Source organism: Octopus sinensis, linkage group LG1 (genome assembly GCF_006345805.1).
Source record: "Octopus sinensis linkage group LG1, ASM634580v1, whole genome shotgun sequence".
Classification (NCBI taxonomy): Eukaryota; Metazoa; Mollusca; class Cephalopoda; order Octopoda; family Octopodidae; genus Octopus; species Octopus sinensis.
Genome location: NC_042997.1, coordinates 109,854,291 through 109,870,164, shown reverse-complemented (window position 1 = coordinate 109,870,164; position 15,874 = coordinate 109,854,291). Strand labels below are relative to the sequence as shown.

The following is a 15,874-nucleotide window of genomic DNA, read 5'->3' as shown; positions in this document are numbered from 1 at the left end:
TATAGTATGATATATATATATGTATATATATATATGTATATGTATATCTATATGTATTGTATGTATGTATGTATGTATGTATGTATATGTATGTATGTGTGTGTGTTGATATGTATGGTGTTGAAATGGAACGAACGCTAGGTTCCAAAGATAAATCGAAACTGGAGGTGATTTTTAAAATGTGTGAGAGAAAGATGGGAAGAATGGGGGATAGGATAGGTGGGAATATCTGAGGTCAATCGAGAAATAGGAGTTAAGATAATTGGTTGCGATTGGTTGTGTTGCAACGGAATTTCAGAAGAAAAATGATAGAACCAACGATGGCAAGATTTTGAGTTGAAGGAGCTGTCAGAGAGAGATTGATGGATGAGAAAAGGAGAGAATGCTGATGAAGAACAATAGAGATGAATTCATAACGCTACACACACACATCGTTTGTCGTACATCATCTAATGTCAAGGATTCACGTAGATTTCGTACCACTCATTAAAAAAAAGGTTCTTCTGCCTTTAGGCAAAGTGGTGCATCTATTGAGAGAGAGAGAGAGAGAGAGAGAGAGAGAGAGAGAGAGAGAGAGAGAGGGAGAGAGAGAGAGAGAAATTGTTTTGTATTGACAATGTTTGATGGTAAGGTGAAGAATGTAAATTGATGGTTGGTTTTGAAATAGAATTGAGTGAAATTATGGTTTCCCTGTAATTGCAAGAAGTTTGTGTATTTCGTTGCAGGTGTTTAAAATGTCAAGATCAATGACACAAATGACAAACTGACATTGATTAGATATAGTTTATTAATCTGTATTGAACGGACGACTTCAATGAATATTCACGATCACTTCAATTCATTTTACTCGCCATTGCTTCATATCTTGTCAAATCAACGCCGTTGCCATTGTTTAACCACATCTTCCAAGTAGACTCCTAGTCAGAGGTATGACCATTAATAGCATAATATATCTTGGACTATATTGTCTAAATGTGCCTTTCTTGTTTTGAAACCAATAGGGTGTAATCTGGAGGGATTATGTGTGTGCTTTTCTAGCAAGTCTTTGTTGATTGACCACACAGAACCTTATTTATTTTCTCATGCCGAAGTCCGTTTGATGAAGAATGACCAAAGTTACATAGCACCATCAACAGCAACAAGCTTAGAATTCTTCAAACAGAGACAGCAAGAGATAAATTATGTCCCTTACGGAGACGGACGAAATCACTGGGGTGAGAGTACAGATCATGGCGATTTTTCAGCGTCCTTTAGAATAGATTATACTAAACTCTGTTTCACTGAGATAAAATTTTCATTTCATTTCACTCAGTTTTTATACAAAATGATAATTTTTGTCTACTCTAGGCACAAGGTCCGAAATTTTGGGAGAGGGGGAGGCAGTCGATTAGATTGACCCCACTACGCAACTTGTACTTAATTTATCGACCCCGAAAGGATGAAAGACAAAGTCGACGTCGGCGGAATTTGAACTCAGAACGTAACGGCAGACGAAATACCTATTTCTTTACTACACACAAGGGGCTAAACACAGAGAGGACAATCAAGGACGATCAAACGGATTAAGTCGACTATATCGACCCCAGTGCGTAATTGGTACTTAATTTATCGACCCCAAAAGGATGAAAGGTAAAGTGGACCTCGGCGGAATTTGAACTCAGAACGTAACGGCAGACGAAATACGGCTACGCATTTCACCCGGCGTGCTAACGTTTCTGTCACCTCGCCGCCTTGATACAAAATGATATTGTTGGAATAATTTTTCCAGTGTCAACAACTTCGTTGTTTAAAACTGAAGTCTGTTCACGGTTTTTAAATAAATAGCTAAAATTTGTGACCGCTAAGGTTCTCCCTCACTATTTTTAACAAAAACTAAAAATGAAAAAAACGGGAATAAACTTTCATGGCATAATTTAAACATGTAGCTATTTAGTGTGAGAAGAAAGCAGAAATGAACAATAAGCTATTGAATACGGTCGACATAGTTGTCCATGTCCTCCTCGGGACGTAAACACGTAAGTTAATAGTGATTATTCCACTCACTCGAAGAAACTCTCCTGTCGATGGTATCACCATGTGAATTAAGGGTGTTTATTCAATGTCGACGAAGCCATCAAGCCGATGGTATCATATGTGAGTTAAGGGTGTTAGTAAAATCAGTAAAGTCCTTTGTTACGCTCTTGCGAAGATGGCCTTTCCAATATTTGTTCTGTACCGAATTACAAACACTCTCTTCTCATTGTTGCTATGAAAAATCATGTAGAGGCAGTGATTGGTCCGCTGGAGACATGTGATTAAAGACGCTATAATTCTTTTATTGCGATATTAAAATAAATCCTCGACGTCTCTACCACGATTTTAGAACACAACTCACAAAACATATAAAAACAAAAGATACGTAACAAAAGAAACGAAAGTAAAAAAAAAAAACAAATGAGAATTTCGGTTAAATGCACCGAAAGGTATGAAATTCTTGCGGCAAAGTTGGTGAAATGCGAGGAAAGTAATGGAGTTGATACAGTTAGAAAGTGTTATGTTAAAAAATACATCGTGCTGAGATGATTACGAATGCTTCGTATGAAGAAGCTTGCTATGAAAATACGTTTCAAAAGGAATGAACGCTCACCAGACACCAGGTATCATGTTAATAAGAGTGTTACAACATTAGAATCACAATCCGGAAGACTCTTACGGAAATATAAGAAAGTTGAAAGGGAACAAGATTCTCACTAACCTGCTCGGGTTTCAGTCCTGGCGGCACCCATGTAAATTCCTCCAGCGGACAGCCGCTATCATCGTCGGAAGTTGAATTTCGCTTCACATTATGAACAGTTTTATCCGGATGTTTTTCCTTCTCCGTAACACCTCCCAGATCGTGAATTTCGTAGGGGCACTTGCAATGTAAGCAGATTTTCCTGAAATACAAGCAAATGATAAAATGAATCTTCTTCGCCTTTAAACAATGGAACACAATTATATTCAAAAAGGAAATAAAGATTAAATTTGAAAATGAAATAAATTTACAAAAATACCTAAAACAATAGAATTAAAATATAGCAATAATAAACAAAAAAAGAAAAATTGTTGTTGTTGGTATTATTATTATTATTATTATTATTATTATTGCTATTATCAAGGCGGCGAGCTGGCGGAGTCGATAGCACACCGGGAAACATGCTTAGCGGTATTTCGCTCGTCGCTACGTTCTGAGTTCAAATTCCGCCGCGATAGACTTTGCCTGTCATCCTTTCGGGGTCGATAAATGAAGTACCAGTGAAACACTAAGGCCGATGTAGTCGTCTAGCCCCCTCCCCCACCCGCAATATGAGGCCTTGTGCCTCTAGTAGAAAGGATCATTATTATTATTATTATTATTATTATTATTCTATAAAGCGACAAGCTGACAGAATCGTAAGCACGACAGACAAAATGTTTCGCAGCATTTTATCTGTCTTTGTGTTTTTAGTTCAAATTCTGCCTTTCATCCTTTGGGATCGATAAAGTAGGGGCCAGTTAAACATTGGGTGTCGATGTAAAGCAACTTAGTCTCCTCCCCACCCAAGTTTCAGGCCTTGTGTCTTATAGTACACATCATCATTATTAGGGTGGTGAACAGGTAGGGTCTGCTGCGTTACAGGCAAAACGTATTGAGATCGAATCTCTCTCTCTCTCTCTTTCTCACACACACACACACACACACTAGTTTGATAAGTACCAGCGCACGGAACTCACGGACCTTGAGTCACTCTCTTTTGCTAAATATTAATAATAAATATACATATAGTCATATCTTGATTTCTATTGTTCCTGGTTGCATCAACATCACTATATATGTGTGTGTGATCGTGTTCTGAAAAGCAGGACACGTTAATCATATGACGTCATATGAAAATCGAAATGCCCAGGTGGATAATAGTCTTGAACACCAATTGCCTCCAACGTCTTGTGTCACAAAACTTGTAAGACAATATATGGACTTAATGACATATGCTAGTTCACTACACTAAAAACATTCCTTCAGAATCACATTCCAAAGGGCAAAGATGTTGAAGAAACTTGAATAATATCCCTGTCACTTGTGTTTCAAACCCTGTCAGTCGGCAGCTGGTCTTAAAAGTCATCTGAGGGCTCATCAATAGAGTGACTGTGCTGTGTGTTGGGGTGGTGGTGGTGGTGGTGGTGGTGGTGTGTGTGTGTGTGTGTGTGTGTGTGTGTGTGTGTGTGTGTGTGTGTGTGTGTGTCGATGGAACGGCTATCATCTGCCAAGCTGAAGCGACCACCATCATCATATGGTGGTTGTTTATTCCTTATGCAGAGTCTGGCGCCCTCTTATACCTTAGATCCATCATAGCGTCTGATGTGGCTTTCTAAACCAGAAAAATGTTCTGCAAAGATACCCACATAGATTGCACCTCTGATTTGGACCACCAATACCTGCAAATAGGTTCTGATCTTTGTGGATCTTAAAATGTCTTTTGAGGCCTTCGTTAGATTTGCAAACCATCAGGCATACATTTTATTGCAGAACTTCTGGCATACATTGCATTGACAGGTGTGCACAGGTATGTAGACAAAATAATCGGTGGATGTTCGATTTTCATGGGTCCGAAAATGAGATTTGAGTCCAGCAAAATAAAGGCATAGTCTGTCACAAACTGTGCACACAAAAAGTCATCATTATCATCATACACACATACATATAAATATATATACACACATATACACACACATACATTTATATACACATACAAACTACAGAGATCAAGTTTGTCTTTCATTCTTATAAAACTGCATAGTACCAGTTATGTACTTGGGATGATATAACCAGGAAATGTCTCCCACAATGCATCACCTTGTGACAAAGTGAGAAAATAAAGAAATATACCATGTAAAAACCCCGAAAAAGAATATGTCTGTCTGTATGTATAGTGACGAGAAATTTGCTTCCGTCTGTTATGGCAAATTCTTACAATCCAACCAAGCACTAATATCCTGCCATTGGTCTTCATGCTTCACAGCCAACTGTAGCAATACCAACCAGCTGTGTATATATATATATCTTTGTCACAATTTTCAGATGACAACATGGCGGAGGGGAGAGTAATTCTAAACAGACAAGAAAATCAATATTTTGTTCTTCGCTTTTAAACTAAGATACTTTTACTACTACTACTACTACTACTACTACTACCACCACCACCACCACCACCACCACCACCACCACCACCACCATCACCACTAACTACTACTACCACCACAACCACCACAGTCACCACTGCTACTACTACTACTACTGCCACCACCACCACCACTACTACTACTACTACTGCCATCACCACCACCACCACCACCACCACCACTACTACTGCCACCACCACCACCACTACTACTACTGCCACCATCACCACCACCACTACTACTACTGCCACCATCACCACCATCACTACTACAACTGCCACCACCACCACCACCATCACTACTACAACTGCCACCACCACCACCACCACCACTACTACAACTGCCACCACCACCACCACCACCACTACTACAACTGCCACCACCACCACCACCACCACTACTACTACTACTACTATTTCAGAATGGTTTTAGTAGAATCGCTCCCGATCGATTTGCTATCTGTTTTGGTTACTGCTTCTAGTGTTGTTGTTGTTGTTGTTCTAATGATGGTGGTGGCGGTGCTGGTGTTCTGGTGGGGGTAGTGTTGTTGTTGTTGGTGATGTTTAAGTGTTACTGATGGAGTTTGTGTTGTCGCTGTTGTTGATATTGATGTCGTTAGTGATGGCAACGACGCTGTTGGTGGCGGAGGTGATGTTTTTGTTGTTGTTAGAGCTGTGGTCGATGGTTGTAGTCTTATTGTCGTTATGCTGGTGTTGTTAGTGGTGTTGTTATTGTACAATTTACTCTCCATAAATGTCAATGAACACACAACTCCATCTCCCAGCTAAAGCGATGACTGCAGATGCTGATTTGATAAGGTCTTTTCATATGTTAATCAATTCTACAGAAACGGCAGTTTTTCATTCCAATTAGCTCTTTCCGATTCATTATATGATAATATATTTCTTACAAATGCATGTAAGCAGAGTGGTGCTAAGAGAGCGAGAGCGAGAGAGAGAGAGAGAGAGAGAGAGAGAGGGAAAGAGAGAGTCAAAGGAAGACGACATTACCATAAAAGATTAGCCAATAGCTATACACACACACACACACACAAATATGTCATGTCATAAAAGACAGGCCAATAAAAACGCGTATGCAGCTTCTCAAACATATGTACACACACACACAAACTTAGAAGAAACGATGATGATTTTATTCAGAAATACACACACCTCCTGTACACACGCATAAGTATACAAAAGCGTAGACAGTGAACTATCAGTAAAGAATTGAACCAGCAATGGTGAATGTCACAACTCACATAAATAAAGAGACGCCAGGGTTTCGTAAAGTGTCAATATTTCTTCATCGCATTTCGTTCGACAACAGAGTTTATGTTTCAGACATTTTTTCATTTTTTATTTCAGGATAATAAAGAATATAAAACACCAAAGCAATATTAATATTGCATTGATATATTCTTAAAATTTATTCGTGGCAATATGACAATATCAATATGCAAATTACATAGTATTCCCCAACCCCACCCCATGTGATAAGGCAGCAGTTTATTACATGTTTATATATATTTCTTTACTACCCACAAGGGGCTAAACACAGAGGGGACAAACAAGTACAGACAAACGGATTAAGTCGATTATATCGACCCCAGTGCGTAACTGGTACTTAATTTATCGACTCCGAAAGGATGAAAGGCAAAGTCAACCTCGGCGGAATTTGAACTCAGAACGTAAAGATAGACGAAATACCTATTTCTTTACTACCCACAAGGGGCTAAACACAGAGGGGACAAACAAGGACAGACAAACGGATTAAGTCGATTACATCGACCCCAGTGCGTAACTGGTACTTAATTTATCGACTCCAAAAGGATGAAAGGCAAAGTGGACCTCGGCAGAATTTGAACTCAGCTCGCCGCCTTTTCTTCTATGTTTATATAGATATTGCGCCGTTATTCCTTTGTATTGTCGTGACGAAGTGAAGGGAATTCTCTGGAAGGAATTTAAAAATGACCGAAGTAGCACTCAGTTCGATGCCTACGTTGAACCCCAATTTTTGCTTTGTGTAAGCGTGGTTAGATTAAAGATTAACGATGGTAATAGCGTGAAGCCAGTGAGTTAGTATTAGTGGGACACATGAAGAGAGATTAAGAAAGCAGAAGTGCGGTCGACGTATGGAACGTCGGTTCTTCTTCAAAAGGAAGATGGGAAGATTTTGTAGGATGGAAAGAAAATGCGAATGGTGAAGAAATGTGTTGAAGATGACCGGAAGCAACAGGGAAGAAATGAGGATTCTAACAAACAAAAGCAACAAAGAGGAAATTACGTTGTCGGTGAGGATTCAGCTCAGAATGTAAAGAGTCTAAGCAAATACATCAACGCACTTTCCACCCTTCTATCAGTCCCTTCAGCATGCCATTTGAACACTTTTGCTGCTGCTGCTGCTGCTGCTGCTGCTACTACTACTACTAACTACTACTACTACTACCACTAATAATAATAATAATAATAATATTAACAATAATAATAATAATCATAATAATAATAATGATGATAATAATAATAATAAATGCTCTGATGCAGTACCAGGCAGTGGCTCTCATGGCTTCTGATCTTAACTGATTGGAAGTGTTATCATGTACATTGTTTTGTCTTGGTATAAAAGATGGGCTACAGCAAATATTCTGCTCAATGCCACCGATTTGCTTGTCAGTTGTTTGACCATAACCAGTTGAGCATGTCCCTTAGTGGCTGACGATATGTGCATCTCTGATCACGAGCAGAAGTAGTGGGGGAGCATCATAGCCATGTGTGAGAGAGATTCTTTGGGGTTTGAATAATTCACCTCTGGAAACATGGGGTGTTCGTTCAACATCCTTAAACAACCCTTATTCAGGGACCTTTTGAGCGGAATGGGATACGACCAGAGAAAATTTTAACTGGGCCCCACCTGCAAGGTCATGCTCTGTTTATCTTGATATGAGATCATCATGTCGCGCACATGTGGTTGTGATGCATGTGCCTGGTGTACCCTTATCAGACGGGTAGTCATGACGGGTATACTGGGCTTTGTATATTTTACCCCAGTGTCACTTTGATGGCATGCACTGCTCTCTCACTCAATAATAATAATATTAATAATAATAATATATATAATAATAATAATAATAATAATAATAATAATAATAATAATAATAATAATGTAGAGGATGATGAATTCAAGTGATACGCACAGCAACGTACTTCCGAGGATGGAACAGTCGGTTTAAGTGGACAAAAAGTATTTAATCAACGTCTTACAAAAGGATGAAAGGAAAAGGTCATTTTGGTAAAATATGGAATAACGATTATCTCGACGACGATGACAACAATAAAAATGATGACGATGTTAGTGAATTGTCAACTGAATGTCATTATGCATTAAGACACCAGATCATACGTTTTAAAGGTTACACAGTCCCTTTCTACCCCCTCTCTGTCTCTCTGTTTCCCTTGGCATCACTTTTTTTATGTTTTACGTCCACCATGCCAGTTCATTTGGTATTCGGTTTCCTTATTGTTCTTCACTTGGATGTTATATTATTATTATTATTATTATTATCATTATTATTATTATCATTTACAAAATCACACCCGATCACATAATTGGTTTCATTAAACAATACTTCAACGATATTTGCACACATTCACAAAATCTATGCAGAGAGAGAGAGAGAGAGAGAGAGAGAGAGAGAGGGGGGAGAGAGAGAGAGAGAGAGAGGAGGAGAGAGAGATAGAGTCGCAGTTGATAGAAGGACAAAGAAAAAATCGTGCTGGATGCAGGGTGTATGGGTTGCACAGAATAATTCGGTGAACGAGTACACGACGCATATATCATTCTCTTCGGAATTGCGCTCGTTCACGCATACATTAGCCTTTCCACATACACGCACACAGTGTATGTGTGTGTGTGTGTGAGTTTCTATATAAATCATCTATATATATATATCCCACGTTTACACAGTGGATAGTTTCTTCCAACTGCCGTGCAGAGCGAAATGGAGTTAAATAGGCGCAGGAGTGGCTGTGTGGTAAGTAGCTTGCTAACCAACCACATGGTTCCGGGTTCAGTCCCACTGCATGGCATCTTGGGCAAGTGTCTTCTGCTATAGCCCCGGGCCGACCAATGCCTTGTGAGTGGATTTGGTAGACAGAAACTGAAAGAAGCCTGTCGTATATATGTATATATATGTGTATGTGTGTGTGTTTGTCCCCCTAGCATTGCTTGACAACCGATGCTGGTGTGTTTACGTCCCCGTCACTTAGCGGTTCGGCAAATGAGACCAATAGAATAAGTACTGGGCTTACAAAGAATAAGTCCCGGGGTCGATTTGCTCGACTAAAGGCGGTGCTCCAGCATGGCCGCAGTCAAATGACTGAAACAAGTAAAAGAGAGAGAAAAGAGCATATATATATATACTCTTTTACTTTCATCGCGCGTGTGTGCGTGTCTGTATGTCGGGTGAGAGAGAGAGAGAGAGAGAGAGCATTGCTTTCGTTTTTGTGTCCAGGAACTTAGCGGTTCGAAAACATTTGATTAAATTCGTTAAAGTAGTAGTAGTAGTAGTAGTAATCTGTTAAATTTTAGAACGAAATTGGTTTTGAGATCATTACTTTTTCTTCATGTCTACCGCCGTCGTTCCACCAAGAATTGGTAACACGATACGGACGCCCTTGAACCAAGTTTCACATCGGATCTTCGGTTCTACCCCGAATCACATTAGTCATCCTCGCCTTCACATATCATCTCCACAGCCAATAAAGGGTGGTTCGTTTACATAGTCTCCAATTTTGAATGATTTTTTCTCATTGAAAATGATAAAATAAATGCATGATGTCTCCAAATATATTTGCCAGTTTAATTCTATCGTATACAGAACGGATGCGATCAAACGCTTTAAATGTAGCGCTAAAAACTGTACAAAGATTTTATACTGACCTTCGCCTCTGCACGCTCATATATATTACACACACACACACATACACACACACACACACATACACACACACACACATACACACACCTATTAGTTGACAATCCAATTATCTCCAGGTGTGATTTTCTGATTCAGTATGTTGTAATTGAAGACCAGACATTGTGGAGAGTGGTGACAAAAGAAACAAAGACAAACTAAAATAAAATAAAATAAAACCAAAAAATAAAAATAAAAAAAGCTAAATGGCGATGAATGCAACAACGCCATTACTAATTAATATGACTTGGTTTTTGTTGCTTCTTTTTATATAAATAATCCTCCTGAGAAATATATCCAATGGCGAAGTAGTTAAGCTATTTATCGATGATTTATCGATCTTATGTGTAGATTCACAAAGATAATCCGTCCATGAATTAATAACCGTAATAAGAATTTAGTGCTCCTCTTAGCTCAGCTTCTACTGTAATAATGGAAGAGTGTTTAGAGAGTTGCCACATGGCATGCTTATAGATTGAGCGATTAAACAGTAATAAGATGCTGTAATCAAAACCTCCATCTTGCCATCTTGCATGTATAAACAAACAATAAAATCAACGGCTTTAATGTTGTGGACTTGTAATATTAGATTGCCACCAGCCACCAGACACAAGCAAGCGGTGAAAAGGTCTTCTGACATGACAAGATATTTCAACGGAATTTAAAGGCTGCCAAGGGAAATACATTTGCATCAAGCCTTCGCGCTATTTATTTCCAGTTTAGTGTGGACAAATATACAACCCATCCCCCCACCACCACACACATTATTCAGATTGTAAAGTGAAGAAATGTTGCAACTTCATTCATCCTGGAATTGATCTGCCGTAGACCGTGAATATTTTATTAAAATCAGGCAAGGAATTAGACTGCAACAGAAAAAATACAAAAAAACCTCCTTTAACCCACACGGGTTCAATTCCCAGTTTGTTTCCCTTTTTAAAAGTTTCCTGTATTGAATGAAGCCGCCAAGACATAACTAATCCATATTACTCGCTTTGGGTGATACATTTATGAAGTAGAACAGAAAGAAAATACACGACATGATATAGAAAATAAAAACATTTCACAAAAGTCTGTCAAATAGACTTGCAATAAGTTTAATATGGCAAGCTGAAGAACTTCGAGCAACTGGAATCATCACAGAAACTGCGAAGATTGTCTTAGTTTATTGCGGTTTCTCAACTAAGCTGGGCGCATGCGCGTAGTAAGGAGCTTGTTCCTCAGCCACATGCTTCCGTGTTCAATCTCGGCCAAAGATTTATGAGTGGATTTGAAAGACGGAAGCTGAAAGAAGCCGGTCGTGTGTGTGTGTGTGTGTGTGTGTGTGTGGTGTGTGTGTGTGTGTGTGTGTGTGTTTTAAGGGAATTCAAATTTTGTATATTTCTTACGAGTAATAAAACTTTCAGTAAATATAAAGAAACTTCAAAAAAAAAAAACAAAAACAAGCTGCCTGACCCCATAAACTGGAATTTTCATTTCAATATACATATATCTGTATGTAGTTATGGGTGTGTGTGTGTTAATGTAAACTTTTTAAAGAATATAGATAGGCCAACAAATACTCTCTGTTAGAAAACTTTATAAACAGCAGAGTGTGCTCATAGATGTTCATTGCATCAGAATTTGGAAGATAACTCGGAAGTCTGTCCTCAACAGCTCGGAAAAGGGTGCCAACATTTGACAGTCTGTTTCGCCCTCTCCCTCATCCCTCTCTCTCTCTCTCTCTTTCTATGTGTGTGTGTGTGTATAGGCGCGAAATTGTAATGATCTCTTGGACGTTGAATGATGAGGAGTAAGCTACAAATTTTCTAGTTGCGTTTTTGTTAAATGTTTGAAGCATAAATATATATATATATATCACCGTGACCGACCAGACTATCAGATGTTGCTACATATCGCTGGTCACAAATCGCTTCGCTTTGTTTTAGCCTTCAAATGACGCCACCCCGCCGGCTAAGCGAGCAGGCCAACAGAAGAAAGAGTGAGAGAATGTTTTGGCAAAAGAGTACAGTAGGGATCGCCACCACCCCCTGCCGGAGCTTCGTGGAGCTTTAGGTGTTTTCGCTCAATAAACACTCACAACGCCCGGTCTGGGAATCGAAACCGCGATCCTACGACCGCGAGTCCGCTTCCCTAACCACTGGACCATTGCGCCTCCACAAGTATATATATATAATAGGCGCAGGCATGGCTGTGTGGTAAGGAGCTTGCTTTCCAACTGCATGGAACCTTGGGCAAGTGTCTTCTACTATAGCCTCGGGTCGATGGAAACTGAAAGAAGCCCGTCGTATATGTATTTGCGTCTGTGTGTTTGTACCCTCACCCATCTTCGATTGACAAACGATGTTGGTGTGTTTACCTCCCCGTAACATGAGGGTTCGGCAAAAGTGACCGATAGAATAAGTACTAGGCTTATAAAGAATAAGTCCTGGGGTCGATTTGTTCGACTAAAGGCAGTGCTCCAGCAAGGCCACAGTCAAATGACTGAAACAAGTAAACGAATAATATATATATATACTCACACGCACATGCATACACACACATATATATATATATAAAGAGAGAGAGAGAGAAACAGAGGGATACACATATATATATGTGGGGGTGGGGGTAGGGAGATAGATGAAGTTTGGGCTTAACAAAATAGAATCACATAGTGGGGACAATTCATTCGATTAAAAAATTCTTCAAGGGCGGTGCCCGTGCAATAACCGCGGTCTGATGTGTGTGTGTGTACATTTACAGAAACATGCACATATATACATACAGCGAAAGACAGACAGACAGACATATGAGGAATATAAACATATAGACACACGCGCTTTTTGTCTTTCAAATTATTTTGTATCACTTTTGATTTAATGATGGCGTTTATTGGTTGAGATGATGATGATGATGATGATGATGATGATGGCGATGGCGATGATGTCTATAAATGCCATGGCGATTATTGCTGTGTTGATGTGTTCATTGAGTAAACTCCTTCTCCTCACTGAAGTGCCTGTCCCCTTCATAATTAGGTGTGTTTGTTTGTTGACACAGTAGGGGGGCTGTGTGTGTGTGTGTGTGGGGGGCTGGATTTGTGAGTCAAGATGTCAAAGTCGCCTGTATTTAGGGGTTGACAGACAAAAAAAGAACTGTTATGGAGAAAAGCTCCATAATATACAGAATACATACCTCTTTAGACTATCTTCTCCCTGTCATGTTTTTATATTTGTGTTGTGTCCAGACAAGCCAAAATTTTGGACACTGGTGCTCACAGAGGCAGAGAGAGAGAGAGAGAGAGAGAGAGAGAGAGAGAGAGAGAGAGAGAGAGAGAGAGAGAGAGAGATGTGGAAAGGATAGGAGAGATTGATATGTCATTTATTTATTTTTAAAAATGTATTGCTTTGCCGTGAAATGAAATTGGTTACACCACAATTTCTATCACTCACGCCCTATATATATATATTATAATATATATATATATATATAATTATTATTATTATATTTTATTATTATTGCTATTATTTTCATCATCATCATCATCATCATCATCAACACCACGAGCCTTGTGAAATACAACCGCCCGGGGTTTTCCTGGTCGAAATATTAATTTATTTCACCATTATTCAAACTGATAAAAACAACAATAACATGGTTTGTCAGCTGCGTTCGAAGCCGTTGACGTTTGACTGTGTGTATGTATGTATGTATGTATGTATGTATGTATGTATGTATGTATGTATGTGTGTGTGTGTGTGTGTACGTATGTATGTATATGTCTGCATGTATGTATGTATGTATGCACCATGTATGTGTATATGTATGAACTATGTATGTATGTATGTATGTATGTATAATATATATAGTTCAGTGAATACATAGTGCATATACATACATATATATATATGCACCATGTATGAACTATGTATGTATATATATATATATATATATATATATATATATATATATAAGTATATGTACGCACCATGTATGCACTATGTATGTATATATGCACTATGTATGTACGTACATTCGTAGGTAGACAGTGAAAAGGAGACTTATGTGAACAGTCTCTCGTCTCAGATTTTCTTTAGAAAAAGAGAAATCGTCTTCTGGGCAGGGAAACGAGAATAGGTCACAGATGTTGAGAGTGAAAAAATAAGCTTTCTCTCAGCTAGACTGTTCTGCCTAATTTGTATAACATTTATTAACCCGTATTAATTATTCAATTAACTCACGATGCACTGATTAATTCAGAAGGTACCACAAAGCGGTTTGGGTTATCTTGAAATATGAATCTGCATGTCTGCGTGATTTTGTGAGAGTGTTTGCAAACTGTGATGACAGAGCAGTGAAGAAAGTAAAGAATGCGTTACGGTTCTAATAAAAGAGCTTAGCGAAGTGGAACGGTGTAAATCAGTGCAGGAGGCTGAAAATGATTGCCTCGCCTGACTGGGAAAACAGTGCGTAATAATGTCAATCTGTCTCTTTGCCTTTGTCTAGGTGAACGTAGCCATGTAGGTATGCATGCACGTATATGTAGTGTGTGGATGTGTGTGTGTGTGTGTGTGTGTGTGAGTGTGTGTGTGTGTGTGTGTGTGTGTGTGTGTGTGTGTGTGTGTGTGTGTGTGTGTGTGTGTGTGTGTGTGTGTGCGTGTGACAGAGGGGGATTATGGACGAAATGGTGAACGAAGGATGCGACAGTAAGGAAACGCGGTGCTCTTTGCAATTGTCACTTCGGAAAAGAACATGGAAGACGTCCAGCGTAAAAGAAAAATAAAATAAAATAAAAGCTACTTGCCAGGACTCTGTGAAGCGAACCGATATATTAGGACCAAACTGATCCCTCCTCTCCATCATGCCCTTCACATCGAGCTGCTAATCAAAACCATCCACATTTCCAAATGATGTTAAATGAATAACATACACGCTTGGTTTGATTCCCGAACACCTCAGAACGGCCTCCCACTCCCTTCTCTACTGCCCCCCCCCCCAGTCCCTATCACTCCCTTATAAACACCTCCTCATCCTTCTACTCTCACACTATTTCTAATCTTATATTTCATATTTATTTATTTATTTATTTTCCAATAAATCTTTTCTCCCGTTTGATTGCCGTTGTTGTTCCTGTTGACAACAATCAACAATATTCTGACAACAACAACAACAACAGCAACGGAGCGTGAAAAAGAACCATCTGTAATCAGTGAGAAATCCCCTCGACAGACCCACCTAATCCCCGTAATCCCCTCAACAGACCCACCTAATCTCCCCTAAACTATCCTTACCCAATTCCCCCAGCCTAACTCATATAAAGCAACCCCTGCAGAAACCATCTTACGACCCCTATCATCGACTACCCCTTCTTCAACTATCCCCCCTACCCGTGTGTAAACCATCTTCCAATCCCAACCCCAAACACACCACCGTTTAACCACCCCACCCCCGTTTAAATTGCGGTGCAGCAAGTAGTTTTTGTTTTTTCTTTTTTTTCTTTGGATTAATAATTGTTTGGGTTACGTTAAACAGTTGATGTCACGACATACACTTACAGCAGTCACAATCTCTGATAATAAATTAACCACCGCCACCACCACCACCGCCTCACTCTTTCTCGACGTCACACCCCACCCCCACGCCTCAGAGTATTGACTAAGTTTCTAATTACAGCTTCTGTTGCTCATTTAATGACAGCAATCATAATGAGTATAGGATGGTATTGTCGACGATGATAATCGG

At 39.3% G+C, this 15,874-nt stretch overlaps 1 protein-coding gene across 3 annotated transcripts in view; it reads right to left on the bottom strand.

Annotated features, from left to right (window-relative positions):
* Positions 1 to 15,874, bottom strand: part of LOC115218050 (protein prickle-like) — a 117,042-nt gene that overhangs the window by 84,288 nt on the left and 16,880 nt on the right. The window contains exons 2-3 of one of the 3 annotated variants that reach the window (XM_036503702.1): positions 10,665 to 10,670; positions 2,735 to 2,915 (exon numbers count right to left, since the gene is read on the bottom strand). Coding sequence is in view for 2 of the 3 variants with exons in the window: in XM_029787812.2 (XP_029643672.2) it covers positions 2,735 to 2,915; positions 14,937 to 14,995 (240 nt within the window). In the remaining variant the exon portion in view is untranslated. Of the gene's footprint in view, positions 1 to 2,734; positions 2,916 to 10,664; positions 10,671 to 14,936; positions 15,052 to 15,874 lie in introns of those variants that run through there. The other 2 variants (XM_029787812.2, XM_036503699.1) reach the window with 2 other exon arrangements.